The sequence below is a fragment of the Sminthopsis crassicaudata genome, chromosome 2 (genome assembly GCF_048593235.1).
Source record: "Sminthopsis crassicaudata isolate SCR6 chromosome 2, ASM4859323v1, whole genome shotgun sequence".
Taxonomy (NCBI): domain Eukaryota; kingdom Metazoa; phylum Chordata; class Mammalia; order Dasyuromorphia; family Dasyuridae; genus Sminthopsis; species Sminthopsis crassicaudata.
In genome coordinates this window covers 158,617,032-158,640,954 of record NC_133618.1, presented here as the reverse complement: position 1 = coordinate 158,640,954, position 23,923 = coordinate 158,617,032, and the positions used below count along the sequence as shown (strand labels likewise).

The following is a 23,923-nucleotide window of genomic DNA, read 5'->3' as shown; positions in this document are numbered from 1 at the left end:
GGTGCACTATCCCAAGCTTCAGGGGTTTTGTGCAGCTGATCCTTCTAGGAATCTGACCACGAGCCCTCTTTTCTGTTCTGGAGCTGTTAGGATTGTTCTGCCTTACTATAGCTGTAAGATCTAGTATGCTTGCTGGGGCTGGGATGCCACTGACCGTGGCTGTGTTGGGATTGTACCCAGACTCCCACCCCATTGTTATGGACACTCTCCACTGATCTTCCGAGTCCTCCCTGATGTCCCTGGATAAGAGGTGCAGAAGCTTCCAGCACTGCTGATGATGCAGAGGTCCTGCCTCACTATTGCTGGGTCAGGGCGGGGCCTGTTTGGGGCTTGTGTTCCCCACCTTCCTCCACCTTTTCTACTGACCTTCCAGCTCCTGTTGGTGGCTCTGAGCCAAGAGGTCTGGAAGCCTCCAGTTCTGCTGCTGATTCAGAGGTTGGGCAAGGTTGAGGCTGGGGCTGGGGCTGGGGCTGCACTCTGGACTCCCATCTTTTCTGCTGAGCTTCTAAGTTGCCACAGCTGAAAAATGTTCTGCTCCATCTCTTTGGTTCTCTAATGCTCTAAAATCTGTTTAGAATCATTAAAAGAATTTGGAGCAGTTTGGGTCAGACCTTAGGCGAGTTCCTCCTTTACTCTGCCATCTTGGCTCTACCTCTCTATTTAGTCTTGAATGAATGATTAGTTCTCCTCTACTGTAGAATCTCTAAGTCCTCAGGCCATTTGCCATTCCCTCAGCAATAATAGTGGATCCTATTGCTGGAGGAAGTCAAGTAGTCTATGCTATCTTACTTCAGCTGAGTTCTCATTATAGAGGAAACCATGGATTCTTGCCCTTTTTGTTCAGTCATTCATTTGTAATCCCATGCATTGTAGCATGTCAGACCCTTCTGTTCTCCACTATCTACCAAAATCTGTCCAAGTTTTTGTTCATTGCTTTCATAACACTATGCATCTCATTTTCTCCTTTTATCCTTAATCTTTCCTAATGTCAGGGTCTTTTCCAATGAGTCCTGTCTTCTCATCATGTGGCCAAAAAATTTATATATATATATGTGTGTGTGTATGTGTGTGTGTGTGTGTGTGTGTGTGTATGTGTATATATTTCTATATATACGCACACATACATACATATGTACCCACACCCACATATACAGACACGTCTTTCTTATCCCTTTAATTTCTGCTTTTTTATTAATTCTTCAATTTCTGCTCTTTAATTAAATTCTGCTCCATGACTTGCCTTGCTATTACTTAACATATTATCCCACCTAAGAATCCCTCCCTTGTCATCTTCTCTTTGCGTCCCTATCTACCCATCCCATCCCCTCATTTCTTTTGATTTTGGAGGGTGCTATACTCTTCATGGTACATATGTAATATTGCCGATTTAACACATTCCTGATGTGAATAGGTTTTCAGAATTATGAGCCCTCTTCCCCCTCTAATGCCTCTGTGTCTACTCTTCCTCTGTGCCTCATTTGTTTAACCTGATTATTATTTTTGCCTTGACTCTGCCAATCTTTTTTTAGCTGCCCTATTGTTGAAGTGAATCTTAAACATATAATATACATTTTCCCATGTAAAACACATAATTTATCCATGTTTAAACAGTTTGTCCCTGTTAAGTTCCTTAAAATTGATCTTTCATATTGATTCTTATATCTTAAAATTTCTGTTAAATTTGGGTTTGGTTGATAGAAAGTCCTGAAAATCTGCCAGTTCATTAAATGTCCATTTTTTTCTCATTCAAAATTATAGATAATTTTGATGAATATGATATTTTTGGCCATAGGCCTAGTTCTTTTGATTGTCTATATATATATATATACACGTGTGTGTGTGTGTGTGTGTGTGTGTGTGTGTGTGTGTGTGTGTGTGTGTATATATATATATATATATTCCAGGACTTGTGATTTTTTTCTTGTGGCAGTTGATTAGTCTTGTACAATTATAATTGTAGCTACAGTATATTTTAATAAATTTTTTTTTGTTTCCTGCAAAATTTTCTCTTTGATGTGGGAGTTTCAATATTTGGCAATAATATTCCTGTGTGTTTTCCACAAAGGATCTCTTTGGGGTGGTGATAGGTGAATTTTTTTCTATTTCTACTTTTATCTCATGTACTATCATTCCAGGACAATCTTCTTGGATTATGTCCTGCATTATTGTCTCAGAGTTCTCTTTTTGGTCACTTCGCCCATCTTCCCAGAATCCTCCCCCTGAATTAATTTCTTTTAAGTATTTTCTGATCTGATGTCTTTGATGTCCAAGGGACCTTTAAAAAGTCTTCTCTAGTACTTTAATTTGAAAGTGTCAGTTCTCAGTTTTCCTTATAGTCCAGCTCTTAATAGCCATACATTGCTACTATAAAAACCATAGTTTTTACTGTATGAGCCTTTGTCAGTAAAGTGATATCTCTCCTTTTTAGCATGCTTTCCAGATTTGCCATAGCTTACTTTCCAAAGGGCAAGTATCTTTCAGTTTTTATGGCTGTAGTAGCTATCTGTAGGGTTCTTTGAGCCCATGAATATGAAATCTGACACTGCTTCCATTTCTTCTCCCTCTCTTTGCCTAAAGGTGATGAAACCAGTTTCCATGATCTTTAATTTTTGTTGTTTTAATGTTAATTTTTCACCCTAGCCTTTATACTCTCCTCTTTCACCCTTATCAAGAGGCTTCTGAATTCTTTTTTACTTTATGCCACTGAAGTGGTATCATCTGAATGTCTAAGATTGTTTCTCCTAGCAACATTATTTATGGTTTTTGATTTGTCTAGCCTGGTTCTCTGCATAAAATTTAAATAAATAAAGTGATGATATACAGCCTTGTCATACTTCTTCTATATATATACATATATATATATATATATATATATATATATATATATATATATATATATATATATATATATACACATGTGTGTATGTCACTCCCCCCCTACCTAAAGGAGGAACTAGTATCATTTTTCATCCTCACAACAGGCATATTTAGCACAATACAGAGCATAAAAGGGGCTTAATATTTATTGAACTTTAAAAAACAGATATAAGTTCATAGGATCATACATTTACAGAAGGAAGAACCTACAGAGGCTATCTAGTACAATTTTCCTATTTGTCAGGTAAGAACACTGAGGTTCTTGAAAGTTAAATGACTTGACTAAAATAACACAAATAATAAGCATCAGAGCTGAGATTTTAATTCAGTTTCAAACTCTCACTGGAACCTTAATTCTTTTCCCTGTACACTTCTGTTCTCACATCTGAATGTCATGCAATAATCATTCTGAAGTTAAAAAAAAAAAAAAAAAAAAGGACGTGCTCTATTGAATAATGGAGCTATGGAGAAAAGAAGGGTAGAAAAGAGAATAAGCATTTATACAAAATTTACTTTGTCCCAGGCACAGTGCTAAGCTTTTTACAAATATTCTCATTTGATCCTTACAAACAACCTGATAAGTCAGTGCTATTATTATCCCTATTTTACATTTAAGGAAACCGAGATAAACTGTGGTAAACTGAGGGTCACATAGCTAGTAAGAGTCTGAGGGCAGATTTGAACTCAATTCTTCTTGATTATAGGCTCAGCATTCTATCCACTACACCATCAAGATGAACTTCCAAATAGGGAATATAATTTTGTTTCTCTGGCTTTATAACACAAAGATAACTTTAAATTATCTTTCACCAAATTCTTTATGCATAATTCTGAATGTATTTTTCACACATCAAGGATCAATGCAATGGCAAAAGTAACATTAGAAAATCCTTTCCTTGTCAAAGCTTTTTATATGAAACTATTCATCAAAACCTCATCCTTATAGTACTGAGAAAGATAATAAAACTTAGTGTCAAAGCATAATGTGAAGTAGATGAAATTAAAACATTCAGCTCAGTGCAATAAAATGCCTTTTTAGCATCTAATGATAGTAATCATAAATGAATGTTCTATTTCACAGGACACATCTCTGATTCCAAAATTTTTATATAAAGCTCTATATTTCATTATGTGAATTTAAAAGCAAGTTAGACCTAAAATAATTCTGGCACTTTCTCTTTCCCATTTTTGTAAAATTATCTCATCTGTGAAAGGTGGGCTCCTCTTTCTCCTTTAATAATTTTTTAACTAATCCCTCCAGTAAACCAAGACCATAAAACTGGCATTGTTTTCTGACAAACAAGTTGAAGAGCCACTGGGATCAGGTGTCTGATTTGATTGGACATATTTCTGTGCAACTTATACCATTTTAGTGGACCGAATCAAAGTCTGCAGCACATTCATTTTATCTCCCCTGTCCAAAATGTATCTAAAAGAAAAGATTTCTATTCCATTTATTTAAGCCATTAAAAAGGACAACTCTTAAATGCTTTTTTAATCTGAAGTGTGGAATTGACTTTGCTCTCAAAGGTATTGACTTGAGTAATCAATCTCATTCTTTCTTCCCAGCTGGGCTGCTAAAAGTGAAGCCCTTTTATCACTTAGCCCTTTTAGAAACACCTTTGTAGGTTTTTCAAAGACCACTGTAGTTGAGAAGTGAGAAAAGTACTTTAAAAGTCCCTCTTTAAATACAAACTTCCTAAAGATTGCATTTCCAATTTTAGATCTGTAATCTTAGTAGTAGATAATGTATTCCCAATAAGAAGCAACATAGATTAATCTTTGGAGACTTCTGTGGCTAGACACTGTTGTTACTTGCTGAAAATTCCCCTGGGCTCTTCTGGTTACCAATAAACAATGCATTATTTAAGAAATTACTCTTTGTATATCATCTTATCACTATAGTGTTAAAAAGTCCAATTTGAATAGGAATTTATAATTTTTATATATTCAAATAAACTGAATTTTGAAAACATCAATGAAGTAACCTTTAGAGAGATACTAGGCTTATGTATACCATAGACTTGGTAGACCAACAAATGTCAAAGGTACCATTACCACTGGGCCATTCCTCTGAGGGGAAGGACAAAGGCTAATGTTGACCAGAGAATGTTGATATATCTGGTTCACTGTTTAGGCACACGAAAGATTTCCCTTTGTATGTTGTCTTTATTATTGGTTATGGACCTACATTCAACTCCTACTTCAAATACTTGCCAGATGGATGATCCTGGACAAATGAAAACCTCTTCAGATTTCAGCTTCTTTATTTATAAAATGAAAGGGTTGGGCTTGATGATCTCTTGGTTCCCTTCCAGTTCTAAATCAATGATCTTATGATAGGATGCATGATAGTATCAACTGTACAAGTACAGATGAGACTAGATAGTAGTTTCTGTTAAGAACTCTTGAGTTTTAATCAACTTCAACTCATAAAGTGTTAACATGGCAACCAAAAACAAATCTAATGTGACATTGAGTTGAATTTGTAGAGAGACTAGCAGGAAGGATTGTGATAGTTCTGCTATATTCTGCTCACTTGTTGTCAAGTCATTTTTCAGTTGTGAACTCATTTGTGTTTCCTTGGCAGATACTAGAATGTTTTGACATTTCCTTTTCCAGATCACTTTATAAATTAGGAACAGAGACAAATGGTGAAGTGCTTTGTAGAGGGTCACACAGCTAAAAAGGGTCTGAGGACAAATTTGAATTCATGAAAATTAGCTTTGCTGATTCCAAGCCCAGTGATCTATCCACTGCTCCACCTAGCTGCCCATGTGAAGCTTTACAATATTGAATGTTCTTGTTGCTACGTTTCAGAAAGGACATGTCAAACTGGAGAATGTCTGTAGAAGGATAACTAAAATGATGATGAGAAAGAAGTGTACAGGTCCAGCCAATCCTCTTGTAGTTTATGTTTGATGCTGGACTAAAATGATTCATTTGCAAATCACTCAACCATTAACAAAAGGAGACTTAGTTATAGCAGAAATATATAGAACAAGGATGATTGTTTCCATTTTTTCAGTTGTGTTCCATTTGGTGTTTTCTTGGCAAAGATACTGGAGTATTTTCCATTTCCTTCTTTGGCTCATTTTTCAGATAATAAAACTGAGGCAAAGAGACCCAGAGTCACACAGCTAGGAAGTACCTGAGACCAGATTTGAATTCAAAACGACTCCTCTTCCTGACTCGATCTATCTACCTGCCCCAACAAGGATATACATTAAAGGTTTCTAGAGTTGATTTAGTTAAGAAAAGCTGTTATGTCTGAGTTGCCCATTATTTTCCAATAACCATCTGACCTCCCTTGGAGCACCTTGTGACTCAAATACTCAAGCAACCAAGAAATGGTGTCAGGAGCCTATATCTTTTAACTTTCCTAAGTCAATCAAGTCTCAAGCATGGTTTCAGTACTTTATAAGGAAAAATTAGCCTAACTTGTTTGAGGGGACAGGAATTCAAAAGTTGCTTCTGCCACATATTCCATATAAGAATTAGTTGAAAGAACTTGGATTATTTAGCCTGGAAAAGAGAGGACTTGAAGGGTTGGGACATAGTTAATTAACATAAGGTAGCTAACATGAGGTAGAAGTATTTGAAAGGTTTTCATATGAAAAAGAAAATTGTTTTGCCTTAACTCTGGAGGGAAAGACTAAGAGTGACAGGTGAACATTATGGAGAAGTAGATTTCATATTTATACGAGCATAACTATAGGATTTAGAGCTGTGCAAAAGAAATATGTAATAGATTCGCTATCAGCAGAGAACTTCAATCAAAGGAACTTGTTGAAGATGATGTAGACAAGACTTTATTATTGTAATAATTATGTGGGAAATGATTTCATATCTATCAGTTCTCTAGTACCTTACAGTGTATATATTTCATTTGTATCTGCTGATTGGAATTTATTAAATGTTCACTCATTATCTCTTGTTATCTTGGATTACAGTTCTCCTTTTGCCATCTTTTTTCTGTCATTTTTAGTCATTTTCCTTGGCAGAGAAAATACAAGCTGAGCAACCGTGTCTTCTCTCAGTTGTTCATTATCATTGTCCTATCAGTCTCCATGTGGTAATAATATCCCTCCTTTGAGGCTCCTATCCCTTAATATAGTTTTTTAAAAAAACTTTTGTTGTCCTTTTCTTTGCTTACCAACCACATCTTGTTCTGAGCTTCAAAACACAGAAGTTCTCTTGTGTCATACTTTAATATTATCTTCTTCTATTTTTCATTCTTTCATTTTTCTTACCCATCTTTTTAAAAAAAATTTAGACTTTTCATGAGTTGCCTGTTTAGTGGGATTTAACTCTAGACAATGTCTTTGTCTTCCTCAACAGAATTTTTTCTTTATATATTTTTAACAGCTCCTTATTCCTCCTGAAATACCTTCTATAGATTTTCTCCTTCATGGAGAAAATGATAGATGAGCTGGACTTTGAAGGATGAGTAGAATGTCTGTAGACAAAGATGGCAGTTGTGAGAAAGGGGGATTTAGATGCAGAGGGAGCAGCATGAGTAAATGAGAAAAGATCAGAAACCAAGAAATATATTGGAAGATACTGAGTCACTCAATATATCTATATCCATCTCTATCTTATCTATCCATCTATCCATAGTCAATTAATAATACCAAGTTCTGCTAAATACATCATGAAATGTTCTAAATTGACTTTATTCCTCCCATTGGGCAATATCTATATTTTCAGAAACAGCAAAATTATTGCAGAATCATTGAGACCATAACTTTAGCTCAAAATCAGTCATCTATCATCAATCTCTACAATGATAAGTCTGGCAAAAACTTGAAAGTCTTACGTTGCTCTATTTCTGCAGAATGGTGCTAGCATGCCCCTGCCATACAATACATAAATGCTGCTATTGGAAATAGAAAGAAATTAAAAATGAGTCTGAAGTTGAGGTCATATTTGTAGTCATGTTAAAAGGTACATCCATTTGTTTACTTATATGTCTCTGCCTTGATTGCAAGAGTCATGATCTAAAAATTTTCAATGAGGTCCTTGATAGCAAATATAACAGGTAATGAAATTCATGTATGTTTTTATGAAATTTTTCTTTACTTTACTAACATTATTAATAATTATTTATGAAAACAATTCAAAGACACAAATTATAACTTATGTTAGAAGTGATTATTAACTTACTAAGTGTTCTTTGTTCATGGACATTAGCCCAAATTTTATTTTTAATTATGATATAAATCCAGTGACAAATATAGAAGTCGCCATAGTACTTTATGAAATGTGTAAACTTTTCTTGATCTTACAAGACCTATAAAATAGCATATTAAAATTTACCTTGTAAATTTGAGAAATGTATACTATATCTATGATGTTCAGACTTTGAGGAGTCAGTGAAGTTTTAAACTGTTAATGCGTAAAACTGCACTTAGACTTTTGTCATACCCTGAACATGTCTATCTCATAGTGGAAATTTGTCTCTCATCTTTATGATTTTTTCATTGCCAACTCTGTCAGTTATGGATGAGCAAAAATTGAAGCTAAAAATTTTGTCAATAAAATGCATTCAACAAAAGTTTTTAAGGTATCTATTATGTTCCGAGCATAATGCCATAAAAGATGCAAAGCGCAGATAAGACATAATCTTATGGAATTTAATAGATTTAAGTTTTATCAAACCTTTTCTCTTCTTTCTGAATTATAATATTCAATGACAAGTGACATAGTCAATTGGGTAGTGGAGAAGAACAAAAAAAAAAAGGAACAAATTCAATAAACCACTCATAGATGATTATGATATGGCAGTTTCAGTTTTATAGAATTGAAGAGTTAAGTCATCTCTTGGAATGTACATCAATCAGTCAACAAGAATTTATGTATCAGGCACTCATTATACTAAGAACTAGAGATACAAAGAAAGACAAAAATGGCTTCTTCTCTGAAAGAGCTTACATTATAATTCCATTCTATGTAAATATGGTTTGTTAGTGCTGAATATAGTAAGATTTATTTTGTTGTACTGTCTCCTGAGAGAGAGCTTCTTGATCATACTCCTCTGTATTATATCCAACCAATATATGTAAAACTTACTTTTTTCTTGGGATTTTAAAGATTCATGCCTCAGTTATGCAATGAAGTCACAATTATTACTCTTAGTCCCTAGTTCAATTAAACAACAATCACCTTATAATGCTATGAACCTTTTAAAATTATTTATCATCTTTAGAAAAAAGGGGAATTTTTTAAAAATTTTTTTTATTATATATATATATATATATTTTTTTTTTATAATATTATCCCTTGTATTCATTTTTCCAAATTACCCCCCCTCCCTCTATTCCCTCCCCCCGATGACAGGCAATCCCATACATTTTACATGTGTTACAATATAGTCTAGGTACAATACATGTGTGTGAATATCATTTTCTTGTTACACAATAAACATTAGAATCCGAAGGTACATGCAACCTGGGCAGACAGATATTAGTGCTAACAATTTACATTCACTTCCCAGTGTTTCTTCTCTGGGTGTAGCTACCTCTGTCCATCATTGATCAACTGGAAGTGAGTTGGATCTTCTTTATGTTGAAGATTTCCACTTCCATCAGAATACATCCTCATACAGTATTGTTGTTGAAGTGTACAGTGATCTTCTGGTTCTGCTCATTTCACTCAGCATCAGTTGATTTAAGTCTCTCCAGGCCTCTCTGTATTCCTCCTGCTGGTCATTTCTTACAGAGCAATAATATTCCATAACCTTCATATACCACAATTTACCCAACCATTCTCCAACTGATGGACATCCATTCATCTTCCAGTTTCTAGCTACAACAAAAAGAGCTGCCACAAACATTTTGGCACATATATGTCTCTTTCCGCTCTTTAGTATTTCTTTGGGATATAATCCCAGTAGTAGCGCTGCTGGGTCAAAGGGTATGCACAGTTTGATAACTTTTTGGGCGTAATTCCAGATTGCTCTCCAGAATGGCTGGATTCTTTTGCAACTCCACCAGCAATGTATCAGTGTCCCAATTTCCCCACATCCCCTCCAACATTCATCATTATTTGTTCCTGTCATCTTAGCCAATCTGACAGGTGTGTAGTGGTATCTTAGAGTTGTCTTAATTTGCATTTCTCTGATCAGTAGTGATTTGGAACACTCTTTCATGTGAGTGGATATAGTTTCAATTTCTTCCTCTGAGAATTGTCTGTTCATATCCTTTGACCATTTATCAATTGGAGAATGGTTCGGTTTCTTATAAATTATGGTCAGTTCTCTATATATTTTGGAAATGAGACCTTTGTCAGAACCTTTGTTTTTAAAAATATTTTCCCAATTTGTTACTTCCCTTCTAATCTTGTTTGCATTAGTATTGTTTGTACAGAAACTTTTTAGTTTGATGTAATCAAAATCTTCTATTTTGTGATCAATAATGATCTCTAGTTCTCCTCTGGTCATAAATTCCTTCCTCCTCCACAAGTCTGAGAGGTAGATTATCCTCTGTTCCTCTAATCTATTTATTATCTCCCTCTTTATGCCTAAATCATGGATCCATTTTGATCTTATCTTGGTATATGGTGTTAAGTGTGGATCCATATCTAATTTCTGCCATACTAATTTCCAGTTTTTCCAACAGTTTTTTCCGAATAATGAATTTTTATCCCTAATGTTGGAATCTTTGGGTTTGTCAAAGATTAGATTGCTATAGATGTACCCAAAAAGGGGAATTTTTGATTAAAGAGGAATTGACTACACAAATTCCTTGATCCTTCCCTATTTTAATTGACCTAAATAATATCTTTGTTGAAGAAGGATGTTTTATTTTACTTAGGCTGCCACGGACCAGTTATAATTTGGAAATGCTTTATGTATTAGATTGTTTAAAAATTTGGGAGTGTAAAAAGCTTCAGACTTTTCCATACCAAACAAAGCCAGAATCTTAGTTTAGGTCTACATTTGCCAGCCAAACAAAAAGGATCAGGATGGTGGTCAGGCTCAGTTCCCTGAATCTCTATTCTTAAATTATAATTGTAAATAATGGGATTTATTTTCTTCTTTAATAATCTCTAAGTATTTAAAATTAAAAGAAATCAAGAATTTATGTAAAATACATAATATAATTTATAATATAAATGGAACCTCCATTTTAAGGAAATGTCTAAACCAGTCGTGGCTCACTTTAATCTCTGCTCTGCTCCTGACTCTTTAACTTTTCCACTTTGCCCATGAGAAGATACTTCCTTCCTCCCTTCCACCCTACCCTCTTTTGGGCTCTCTTTTTATGTGTTGTCTTCCCCCATAAGAATATGAACTCCTCAAGCACAGTAACTCTTTTTTTTTTTTGCTTATATTTGAATTCTCAGTACTTAGCATATAATAGCTGGCACATCATAAATGCATAAGTAGTAGCATTATGAGTCAGGGTGCTAAAGTACTCATTTTTTCCAATTGTGAAGAATCGAAATAATCTCAATGAATCAAATATTATAAATAGACCCATAATTACAGTTAGGAGACCAGGGCTTCTCTTCTTTGCCTGAGGGTGATAATAATACGTGTAATCCCCAATAGGTAAAAACAACCAATCCTCACAACTAGAAAGGAGGGATAATTTAAACAAGAAAGTTAAAGTACACTCATAATTTTTCCTTCTTTCCACATAATGACTACACCCCAGATAATTCCTTGATCCTCTTTTTCCTGGCAGCAGTCTTCTTACCACTGGACTCTCAATGTCCTAGGATCTGTCTGTCTCTCCTCTTCCTCCTTCTCTTCCTTTTCCTCCTCTTTCTTCTCCTCCTCCTCTGTCTCTATCTTCCTTTTTCTTTCTCTTTCTCTCTCTTTCTTTCTCTCTTTCTTTTTCTTCCTCTCTTCCTTCCCTCCCTTTTTCTCTTCCCTTCTGCCTTTCTCTTCTCAGTCTCTCCCAAGGGGAGAGAACCCCCAAAGAATGCTTTAACCAGAAATCTGATTTTTTCCTTGAAGTTTCCTCCTTACTTTCAATTGAGTTTTTCCAAGCTGTTTGCCTACAGAATGTTATTAGGGATGGCTCTGATTTTTTTATTTTGTTTTTTAAGCCAAATTTGATTTGACTGTAACTGTAAAGATATGGTCTTTGTCGATTCCTTTTTTATTTTGGTAGGGGAGGCTAGAGGCAGAATGGTAACATGTAGGGGAACATGCAAGTTCCTCCATTACTGCTCATTTTTGTTTTCTTCATGTGATCAAAGAAATCACTAAAAAAAGACAGTTGGACAACAAGGTTAAATTTGGTTGATTTGTGAAGTAGGAAAAATATGTTCATTAGTGAAAAATATGAAATTATGGAAACAAGCAAACTTTTCATTAATTTAAGTGAAAAAAATGCTTTCAAAGACAACAGAATCCCTTTAAAATGCAGTATTATCTAAGAGAACAGCATTTATTACTATGTAAGTATTGGTCTAGGAGTAAAAATATGCTTCTTCAAGTCTTGGGTGTGTCACTTGGAATAATTGTGACTTTGGACTTAACCTGTTTCCTTTTCTGACATACTACACTAAAAACACCAGAGAGGATGAAATGAAGCAATATATTTGAAAGTGCTTTTTAGACACTATAGGAGACATAATGACATTTAAAGGATAGGTGATTTTATTTTCAAACATCACAAGTTACAGCCCTCTCATATCTTAATAGAATAGAATTTCATGAATTTCTATGTCCAAAAATATGTAAATTGTCATCTGATAAACAATATCCTGCTCATGAGTTTCTCTGAGCTTGGTGAAACTGATCCTTAAATCATAGATGAAGTTCATTGCATGTCCATGCTCTATCTCTCTGCCCTTGAAGGACCTGCATGATTTTTGAAAACTCCAAATTTTTACATGCTACAATGAAAAATCATAATAGCCCTTTAGGGGAAATTATGATGTAATCTTATTAATGATAAATATAAATATAACAGAAAAATGTATAGTTTTACATAGTTATTTTTATATAAATAATATATTGTTTTATATCTATATATATGTATTAATTTTATATAGGTATTTAGTTATACATACATAACATACATATAGTTTTACATAGTTATTTATTTTTATATAAATAATATATTGTTTTATATCTATATATATGTATTAATTTTATATAGGTATTTAGTTATACATACATATATATATACATACATATATATATATATATGTATGTATATTCATTACCACCAGAGGTATTATTTACATATGGATGAAGAAGGAAAATAAAGTTGTTCCAATGAAAACTTAAGTATATCCCTAAAGTTACATCTAAAAAAAAAAGTTAGCGGCTGAATATTTGTGATAGTGTTGTGCCACAGTTCCCTTTTATTGTCCTGCCTTAGTTTCCCTAAATTGTCCTGCCTCACTTCCAGAATTGTTCTGCCTCACTTCCTTGAAGTGTTCTGCCTCAATCCCCCTGATTGCAACCCTGCTTTGCTAATCATTAGGACTGGTGTAATTAGGGCTGTGATGTTCTGACATTCCAAAAAATAAAACTCCACATGTCCTCTCTCAGATATCTAATTAGCCGTCTGCCTCTATCTCTTCAGACTTCCTGGCTCTAGTTTGACTACCCCCTTAACTCCCCAATAAGAATTTATGGTCCTACCCCCAACCTGTCAGAACCGGATTGATGGTTCCTGCCTGGAGATTCCCTCTCACCAGAGTTTGGACTCCACCCCCCTGCCTTTGTCTATCTAAGACAAGCTTAGAGCTTAGAGCCATTTATATGTCACTGAGAACTCACATTCACTGCTGGATTCTTTGAGACGAAAGTCTCTTTTAGCCCTGGGATCAAAAACGGTTTCTTTTGGCCTCAGACAATCTTTCCCTCTCAGAAATCCAAATAAAATATTAAAAACTTTCAAATCTCTATCTTGCCTCAATTTCTCCTTATAAATGCTTCCCAAACACCAACAACACTACATTGCTGTTCCAAAATTATGTAATAGAACCTTCTATTTAAACTATACACTGTAAAAAGGTAGTATAAAGTCACCTAAGATTCTCTTAATTCTGAGTTTATGGGACTTATAATCTTCTTTTGATATAATTCAAACTTTAGTTTGTATGTTCTAAAAGATTAAATTAAAGAAAAATTTAAGTTACATTTATATTTGGGGTATCCACACACCCCACTATAAGATTCCCAAAAAAAATCTTCAAGGAAAAGTATTCATGGGCCAAACAAATAGTGCCATAAATCACAATTAGTTCTCAATAGGGGCATTTCCTCCGTGGATGGATATTACTGCAGTTTGTGCATAAAATACATTCATGTTTTTGCCTTCCAGAGAAAGAGGACAGATGGCGGGAAAGATCAAGAAATAGCACTGGTCTTCACTCATATTTCATGGAGGAGCCTGCAGCTGTTAGCTGTTAAGGGTTCTGACTCTTTTTAGGCCCCTACTAAAGCAACAAGGACCCTTGCACCTTACAACAGCTTGCTTGAATAATTTATCAAGCCTGAATGTATCAGACTGAATATAGACATCAACTGTTTATTCAAACTTGGAAAACTGCTAACATTAATTAAATTAAATTAATCAAACAAGTGGATGGGTAGAAAAGTTAAGTATAAAAACAGGTATTTTGTTGAAAGATAAAAAAAGTACTACAACTTAGTTGAAATGAAAACACTTCCTGCTTCTTTACAATATAAAGTTACCTATTTGTCAGTCTCAAACAATCACAATTTAAACTTCTTTTGATGAAATATAATGAAATAAGCAAAGTTAATTATGTATTACTTTAGAATTTTTTTAAAAACCTAACAGGAATACTAGAGTTGCTAATCTCAAAAGGCCTGTCATATTAAAATATTTGCAGACTATCTTGAGATATTTTATTCTTCATCTAAAGTACTAAGTCATTTGTGTTGTCTTAAGCCTTTTCATTCCTATCACCCGAATTTGAATTTCTCTGAAATCTTCCACTGAATAATAAAATATTCAGGACTTCTGTTCCAAAGTATCTCTCCCTAATTCATTTATTTTAGTCAACCAAAAATCAATATGACCATGTGCAGCTCAACACTTTAGTGAATCATATTCTGAACTATTGTTTTTGCATTTTGTAGGAAAAATCTGTATGCTATAACTTTAATAATTCTGTTTGTCTAGTAAGTGCAGCAAATACAGAAAAAAAAAACAAGATAAAAGGTTTTTATACTAGAGAGTTTCCAGCAGAATAATTTCAAAATTTTAAATTATTGGAACATAAATGAATGTCCTACTTCTGTGTTAAAAGTACTTGTCTACTTTGTGAGATGTTTTATACAGACTCTTCACTAAATTATCTTAGTCCCTGTTGCTAGGTAACATTGTTTGCTTCAGAGCATCAGAGAAATCAGGGGTCAAAGAGAGCAATTCTGTATTATTATCATTTGAGTTACACTAATAAGGTTTTTATTGTATGTCTTGGATTTCCCCCCCCCCTTTTTTCCTAGGGAATGTCATCATCTATGGGAATACAATTGACGTTTACACCACTATTGAAACCCTCTTATATCTTGGAATTAGTGGTGATAGGATACACATGGTACAGCCTCCACTCAATTCTAATATTACTTGCATTAACAACTATGAGGTAGAAAATGCCATCGATGAAGCTTTGCTGGAAGCCAACGTGTCTCATTATTCTGAGGCTATTCTTGCACAATGGAATGATGGTGAAGACCCTGATCCCATAACATGTGCTTCCTTTACTACACCAACAAAACCTTTTAAAATACAGTGTGCCGTAAGTAGTTATCTCTGCAGTATTTCTCTGTCTTAACATTAAGATTGCAGCCATTCTGAAAGTCTGATTTGTATGGACACAATGAAAGAGTTTGATTTTTGTTAGTTTTTTGAAAAAGATTTTCTTTAACTTTATTATTAACTTTTTAAAAATACTTTAATATTTTTCTGTTTTATAATCTACCTTTAAATAAAACTTTTGTTTTGCCCAATTTCCTCCTTTCTTGTTTCAAAGTTCTATATTCACCTTCATGAGGTAAAGAGAAGGAAAAAAACAAACACTTTCTTGATGCTTTTGTTAAGCAAATTGTTAAAGGACTTCTTTTCATGAGTTTATAATAGCCTGACTTCAAACCTACAAGCTCAAAAATTATACAGAGCTAACATCCAGCACTTTAACAGAAGCTAGACAGGAGGGATATACAGTAAGTCAGGCCACTATTAAGGAGCAGCCTTCTCTTCCATTCACAATCAGATACCCACAGTAATCAGGAAGGGCAAATCAGGAAGGACAAATAGGATTTGAAGAAGTGATTGAGAAGAGTTTCTGATATGTGATCTATCAGATTAGTAAATTTAGTGGATGACTACAGCCATTTTATACCCCCAAGGAGTCAATCAAAAATTAGTGATAGCAACTAGGAGGAAATTTCTAAGTTGGGAAGCAGTCATCATGACACAAAAGACTAGAATAGATTTTGATACCCAGGAACTCTAGCTATGAATGGAACTGTTCTACTAATGATGGATTGATGCTATCTACTTTGTCTTCCTACCTGAGCTTGTCACCAATGTTGTGTACTATAAATGTGTGTTGCTCCACTTCACTGAAGAAGAAAAAAAGACTGTAGGGTAGCTTTTCTTCATTCAGGCTTTTTAGAAAAAAGGAAATAGTCTTAAAAGGGTTATTATTAAACAAAAAAATATGCTTCCTCTCTGGAGGCAAAGGAAAATTGAATCCCTAGGAAGACACTGGCCAGTGAAAGAGCTTGATACATAAGGAAATGAAAGCAAAGAAAATCTGTACAAAGCTCTACTTTTAGAAGGTGAATCTGGACCTTAGGAAGTAGCAACTGCATTCTCTCTTCTATGGAACAATAAGGAAAATTTATTGATGCTGGTAGACACAATGAATCCTTTTACTAGCCCCAGGGAAAAAGTGGTATATAGAGGCAGTTGGGTCTCTTGCTGAGGAATACGGAGATGCATGGCTGATTATGGGGAATGTGCTATTATTTTCAGGTGTGCTGCCCATATGACAAAAGCAAACAGTAACCATGGTTGGGTTGTAGATACCAGTGATGTCATTGCAGTATCAAAAAGAGCCAAGGGAGGGACAAATAGATTCCCTATAGCCATATAGATTTGGTGTATTTGGATCAATTGAAATATGACAGTGGAAAATATAGCTTATTTAGAAAAAACAAACATAATAGAAGTGGTGATACTTTGTGACAATAAGACATAAATCTATGAAAATCCATGAAATGTGGCCAGAAGCATAATGAAGAGCATTAGATGAATAAAAGCAGAGAAAAATAGAAATGATATTATTGTGTGAATGGATTTACTAAGCATTGTTAAAAGAGAATTAAAGGCCTAAATAGTAATGAATAAAAAATTCCAGTTTTCAATTAATTATTTGTTCAGCTTTATTTGCCACCCATTAATTTCATTTTTTCCCCCACTGGGTTACTAACTGAGGTATAGGTAGTTTCATATAATGGACAAAAACTGGCCTTAAAATTGGAAGACCAAATGGTAAATCCTGGTATATGGCTGGGTGACTCTGGACAAGTCATGTAAGTTCTCAGTTCTCAACAATAGTTCCCATTCTACATGACCCCTATCAGTGTAAGCTCGAAGCAGAGGAAGATTGCTAGTAGAAAAGGAGAGGGTGAAATACTCTAATCTTTTAGTATCTCCTTGGTGTAGGTACCAAGCCAAATTGTTTTGGTTTTTCAAGTGAGAGGGATGATTTCTAATCTATCCTAGGTCCTAAATCCCTTTCCAGAGGACCCCATATTATATGTGTTTCAGTATATCCTTAATACAATATATGTGTGTAAAACCGAATTTCTTACAACCCACTTATGTCAAAATCAATATTTCACATTTATTTAGTTCTCAACAGCAGAATTCAATATTTATTCAGGTTTTTCTGTATGCAGAGATTCTGGGGAAGATTCAGAGTTTAATTTAAATCTATTACTTGCCCTCCTATAATATACAGTCACATCATATGAGAAATGTTTGAAGCAACCACAGGTATATGAAATAATATTTGTATAGCATTTTGAAACCTTTAAAACACCATGTAAATGCTAGCTATGAAGACGATGATGATAGTGGTAGCAATAGTAGTGATGATAATTATGATGATGGGGATGATACCTATAAAGTAAAAGATTGAGAGAGAATCATTAAAAAGTATTCAAGTATCTGAAAAGTTATCATATAGAAGAGGGATGAGATTTGTTCTCTGTTGTTCCACAGAAACAATGGGCTTCTCACCTTCTTCATCTTCACCTCCTGGTTTCCTTCATGTTTCAGAAAAAATTCCACTTTCTCCAGAAGCCTTTTTTAATCCCTCCTCAATGAAATTGTTGTCCCTCTGTCTATTAACCCCAATTTATCCTGACTGTATCTTATTTGTATGTAGTCATTTGTATGTTGTCTTGTACTGTGAGCCATTGTTTTTGCCCTTCTTTGTATCCCAATACTTAGAGCAGTGCTTGGCACATTATAGAAAAAAATGCTTGTTGACTGAATTCTCTTAAAATAGGCTTTTATTAATGTCTTTTGTTTTGTTACCCATATTTATTAATAAAAATTAATGCTAACATTTATTAACTGAGTACCTTTTATGTACCCAGCCAGTGTGCTACTTAAGTGTAGCAAATATTATTTTATTTGATCTTCACAACAACTCTGGGAAGTGGGTACTATGATTATCTGAATTTTATAGTTGAGGAAACTGAAGCAAACAGGGACTAAGTGACTTGTCCAGAGTTACATAGTGGTAGGTATCTGAGGCCATCTGTGAACTCAGCTCTTCCTTTGGGCCGTGGTCTCTATTCACTGTGTGGTCCAGTTTTTCCCTTCCTCTCTGTCACAAAAATATGAGAGTAAAAGAGGCATAATAGGTTTTAATAGGGAAAAAAATTAAAAAGCATTGCTACAATATAACCCTTTCCCCAAATATTAGTAATATTCTGCATTTTTTCCTCTAAGCCAAAGATTATAAAATATCTTTAAGATGTCTAGGCTTTGTGTGATCTAAAATATGAAAATATAAAATGAATTTGACTGAATACAAATGTGAATTTTCATTTTTAGGCCTTCTTCAGCTTTTATGAAAAGAATGTGGATTATGAGACTTTCAAAGCACTTAATGATTCATGTCTTGTGTATGATGGAAGACTTGTAATTGATACCACTTTTCATACAAATGATATAACCATCCGAGCTGCAGGTCCTCTCACCAAGTTCTCCAATAGATATTATGCAAATGAGTGGACACATAGTAGCTTCAGTTCAAAAGAAGTTGGCTTCCAGCTTGCTGCTACCATGCTGAATCTCTTTGATCCAACTCTGGAGCCAGTAATTGAGCCACCAGGGGACCTGGATAGACTTATTCCTATCTATAAAGGAGCTAAAATTAAAGGTTTGTAAAATGATAGCTTACTAAATGTCAAGGGAATTTGGCTCTAGCCAAGGTGAGTAATCAAGAGCTTGAATTGGGTGGGGTAGATGAGGCAAATTCAAGAGCTGATTGGTCCTGGGCAGTTGGATGGTGCAGGAGATAAAGGGCTATATCTAGAAACAGAAGGATCTGAATTCAAATACTGCTTCAAATATTGATGATCCTGATGGGGCAAGTCACTTAACTCCTTTCTACCTCAGTTTCTTCAACTGTAAAATGGGGGTGATAATAGTACCTACCTTCCAGGATTAAGTATGGAATAAGAAGGATCTGAGTTCAAATCCTGCTTCAAATATTGATGATCCTGATGGAGCAAGTCACTTAATAACTTCTTTCTACCTCAGTTTCTTCAATTGTAAGATGGGGTGATAATTGTACCTACCTTCCAGGATTAAGTATCAAATAAGATAGCTATAAAGTGTTTTGTAAAACTAAAAAGTGCTATGTAAATGCTAATTTTTCTTATTATTATTTAGCCTCATGTCTGCCATGACCTGGGCATTTCAGTCAGGTCCCAACCTTTATGAGCCTATTTAGCATTTTCTTGGCTAAGATCTCCAAATGTTTGCAATTTTTTCTTCAGTGGATCCATTTTGTCAGGGAATAGGAGTGATTTGCCCAGGGACTTCTGAGATTATTTTTGAATTTGGGTCTTCCTGATTATAGGCCCAAGGCGCTATCCACTGAGCTACCAGCAGCCTCAGGTACTCTCCCATTCTTCCTATGCACATATTTATACAAAGCTCTTCATTAGCCACTTCTGTAGTTACTTGGCAAACCCACACTATCAGGATTCCTCTATAACTTCACTGCTTTTGACTATCATTTTTACCCCACGGCTGTCCTAACTCCTTCATAGGGTAATACAGATCAGTTGAAGTAGGAAAAAATGAAAATAATTGAAGTGCTAAACTAATATAAACAAGTTCTATATAAATAAGTTATTGCTATTATTACCAAGAAACAGGATACATATCTTTCTTCATTTGTACCATAAAGAAAATAAAGATATATTCCATTAACAATAATTTCTAAATGTAAAATTATTTCCATTCTATTAGGTGGTCTTCTTCCTGGACCATATTATTACTTGCATGTTGCCAAACCAATGATTCCTACTCCTTTGGACGTCCAGATTGCTCAAGCTGACTTTGTAAGTACTTTTACTGATTATTCCTTGGTTATACCACACACCACTTAATTTAAAGGAAAACAGCTTTATAAAAAAATTGTTTTAAGATAGATTTTTGGTTCACTGACAAGAAAAGTGACATTTATGAATGTTGGAGGGGATGTGGGAAAACTAGGACACTGATACATTGTTGGTGGAGTTGTGAAAGAATCCAGCCATTCTGGAGAGCAATTTGGAACTATGCCCAAAAAGTTATCAAACTGTGCATACCCTTTGACCCAGCCGTACAACTACTGGGCTTATACCCCAAGGAACTACTAAAGAAGGGAAAGGGACCTGTATGTGCCAAAATGTTTGTGGCAGCCCTTTTTGTAGTGGCTAGAAACTGGAAGTTGAATGGATGCCCATCAATTGGAGAATGGCTGGGTAAATTATGGTATATGAAGGTTATGGAATATTATTGTTCTGTAAGAAATGACCAGCAGGAGGAATACAGAGAGGCTTGGAGAGACTTACATCAACTGATGCTGAGTGAAATGAATAGAACCAGAAGATCGCTGTACACTTCAATGCTGTATGAAGATATATTCTGATGGAAGTGGATATCTTCAACATAAAGAAGATCCAACTCACTTCCAGTTGATCAATGATGGACAGAAATAACTACACCTAGAGAAGGAACACTGGGAAGTGAATGTAAATTGTTAGCACTACTGTCTATCTACCCAGGTTACTTATACCTTCGGAATCTAATACTTAATGTGCAACAAGAAAATGGTATTTACACACATATATTGTATCTAGGTTTTATTGTAACACATGTAAAATGTATGGGATTGCCTGTTATGGGGGGGAAGGAATGGAGGGGGGGGATAATTTGGAAAAATGAATACAAGGGATAATATTATTTAAAAATTACTCATGCATATATAATGAGAAAAAAATTCCAAATAAAAAAAAGAGAATGCAAGCATTTAGTGAATAAAGAATAATTTTAGCTCAAAAAAAAAAAAGTGACATTTACAGAAACACTGCAGACATGTTATATTGAGTCTAATATAGCTAGAATGTAGAGCCTAGAAATCCCCAACAACATTCTTAATCTACTAAGATTTCTCTGGTGTGACTTTTGGCAAATAGAAGCCACTGGGGATTATATCGAACAATAATTTATGTCCACTTGAGGTGAGCATTAGAGCCTAATAATAATAATCCCTATTTAATATGGCTATATTGTGATATATGATTTTGTGCTATGTGTCATTGAGATGAGGCCCAGGGCATAATTTTCATGAAAATGAAAAACTATCATTATGTTAAAGCAGAACAAGTGAATAACATTAAAGTCAACAGATCATGACACATTCCAACAATTTAATAGCCTGAAATTTTGAGCGAATTAGGACCAAAAAAATATTGATTAGTTGAGTACTTTTGAAAAATCTTACAAGTGAAGATAAGTATAGATAAGTATCTTTCTATATTTATAAGGGCAATGTATAAAAATAGCAACAACCAAAAATGTTTAGGATAATCCAACAAACTCCATAAGCCCTGAATCAGTCCCTCACATGCTGTCAGTTAATCAACTGACAACATCATCAATAAACAAGGTATTTTTGAAGTTCCTACTATGTATATCTTCTCTTACCTCGAAAATGAAATTAATTGTCAAGTCCTTACAGTCCTAGCCCCTTAATTCCCACTTCCTCTCCTTCTTCCTCTCTTTCTCCCTCCTTCCCTTCCTCTTTCTCTCCCTCCCTCCCTCTCTCCCTCCCTCTCTCCCGTCCTTTCCATCTCCCTCTTCCTCTCCCTTCCCTTCTGTCTCTCTCCTCTTCCCTCCTTCCCTCCCTCCACCTCTCTCCCTCTCCCTCTTCCTCTTCCTTCCTCCCTCTGTTGCAAGCGTAGCCCCTTTAAGCTTCCTTGTCTGATCTACCTTTGATACAAGATCTGGTCAAACTAGTTTGGGATCTGAGCTGGCTTGGATAAAGCCCGCCAAAAATCTGGCCGTCAAGGAATTAACCTGAGGTCCTCCCATTGCTTCTTCAAGCAGATAAAAAGAGCAAAGCTAGAATCATATTTGGTCAGAGATTTGAAAGATGCCAACTAGGATGCTTGCATCAGAGATTCTCTGTCCCCGCCGCCTCTTTTGGCGTTTATCTTCCTCTATCTAATGCCTTTTACTAACCAGACCTCAACCTTGCTTACAAATCTGGCAATAAATATCTTTTTACCCATCTAGGTTTTCGGCCTGTAAATTCATTTACAGGGGACTCTCACCACCACTAGACCTGATTTAACTTTGTATCCTTGCGCCGAATCCTAGGGGGTTTCAGGGGAGCTCCATGTGACTCCCCTGTACCCCGAATCCTTCCACTAGATCTTAATTAATTCTATTGAGGTATATACATTATTATTATGTATTTACCTCATCATGTTACCTCATGATTTGGTTCAAGTTACCTCATTATTTTGAGGTTCCCTATTACCTCATCACCTCTCCCCCCTCTCTCTTTCTCTCCTCTCACTTCCTCTCCCTCCCTCTCTCCCCACCTTTCTCCCTGTCCCTCTCCCCACAACTATATTTATCTCTATTCTAGTAGCAGCTCAGTGGCACAGTGAATAAAAGCACTAGGTCTGGAATCAGGAAGATCTGAGTTTGTCTCATCATCAGACACATTGGGCAAGTCACTTAAACTTGCCTCAATTTCCTCAACTGTAAAATGGAGACAATAATAGAGCCTCCTGTCTTGTAAGATCTGCGAGAACCAAATAAGATAATTTTTTAAGTGCCTGACATTTAGCAAATTCTATTCACACACGTAGTCACCCTAATTAAGACCCTCAGCACCCCTCACTTGGACTATTACAGTCTTTAACTGGCCTCTTTGCCTCAAGCCTTTTCTAACTCCAGTACATGACTCAGCTACCAAAGTAATAATTCTAAAGCATGGGTCTAATCTTGCTGCTCTCCCAATCAATAGATTCCAGTGGCTCCCTGTTGCCTAAGGGATAAAATACAAGCTTCTTCCTCTGGCATTTAAATTCCCTTATTGCCTAATTCCCACCTACATGTCCAAGCTTATTACACATTGGTTCCCTTCACACACACTACCATGCATGCAAACTTGCCTATTTAGCATCCCCTCACCACATTCATCAGTCAGATCCATGATGTTGCACAGTCTATCCGGGATATGAAGCAGAGAAGGAAATGAAGACCTTGTGAAATCAGACAACGCCCAGGGAAGCAAGCTTTGAAGAGAGCTGGAAGCTCCAAGAGAAAGAAATGAGGAGAGCAATTCAGGCCTAGGGGACAAACACGCTATGCTAGGGAACAGCAAGTAAAAGGTCATCCTTGTCGTAGATGTCTCTTCAGTTCTTAGGAGGTTGATCTTGCCATCTGCAGAGTGGGGGAATTGTACACAATGATCTATAAATCCTGTGTAACTTAAAATTTCCAATTCT

The 23,923-nt window shown here is 35.3% G+C and overlaps 1 protein-coding gene across 4 annotated transcripts in view; it reads left to right on the top strand.

Annotated features, from left to right (window-relative positions):
- Positions 1 to 23,923, top strand: part of CFAP61 (cilia and flagella associated protein 61) — a 329,189-nt gene that overhangs the window by 225,973 nt on the left and 79,293 nt on the right. For all 4 annotated transcript variants that reach the window (XM_074287748.1, XM_074287746.1, XM_074287747.1 and 1 more), the window contains 3 exons: positions 15,326 to 15,618; positions 18,957 to 19,284; positions 20,385 to 20,476. In XM_074287748.1, coding sequence (XP_074143849.1) covers positions 15,326 to 15,618; positions 18,957 to 19,284; positions 20,385 to 20,476 — 713 coding nt within the window. The remainder of the gene's footprint in view (positions 1 to 15,325; positions 15,619 to 18,956; positions 19,285 to 20,384; positions 20,477 to 23,923) is intronic.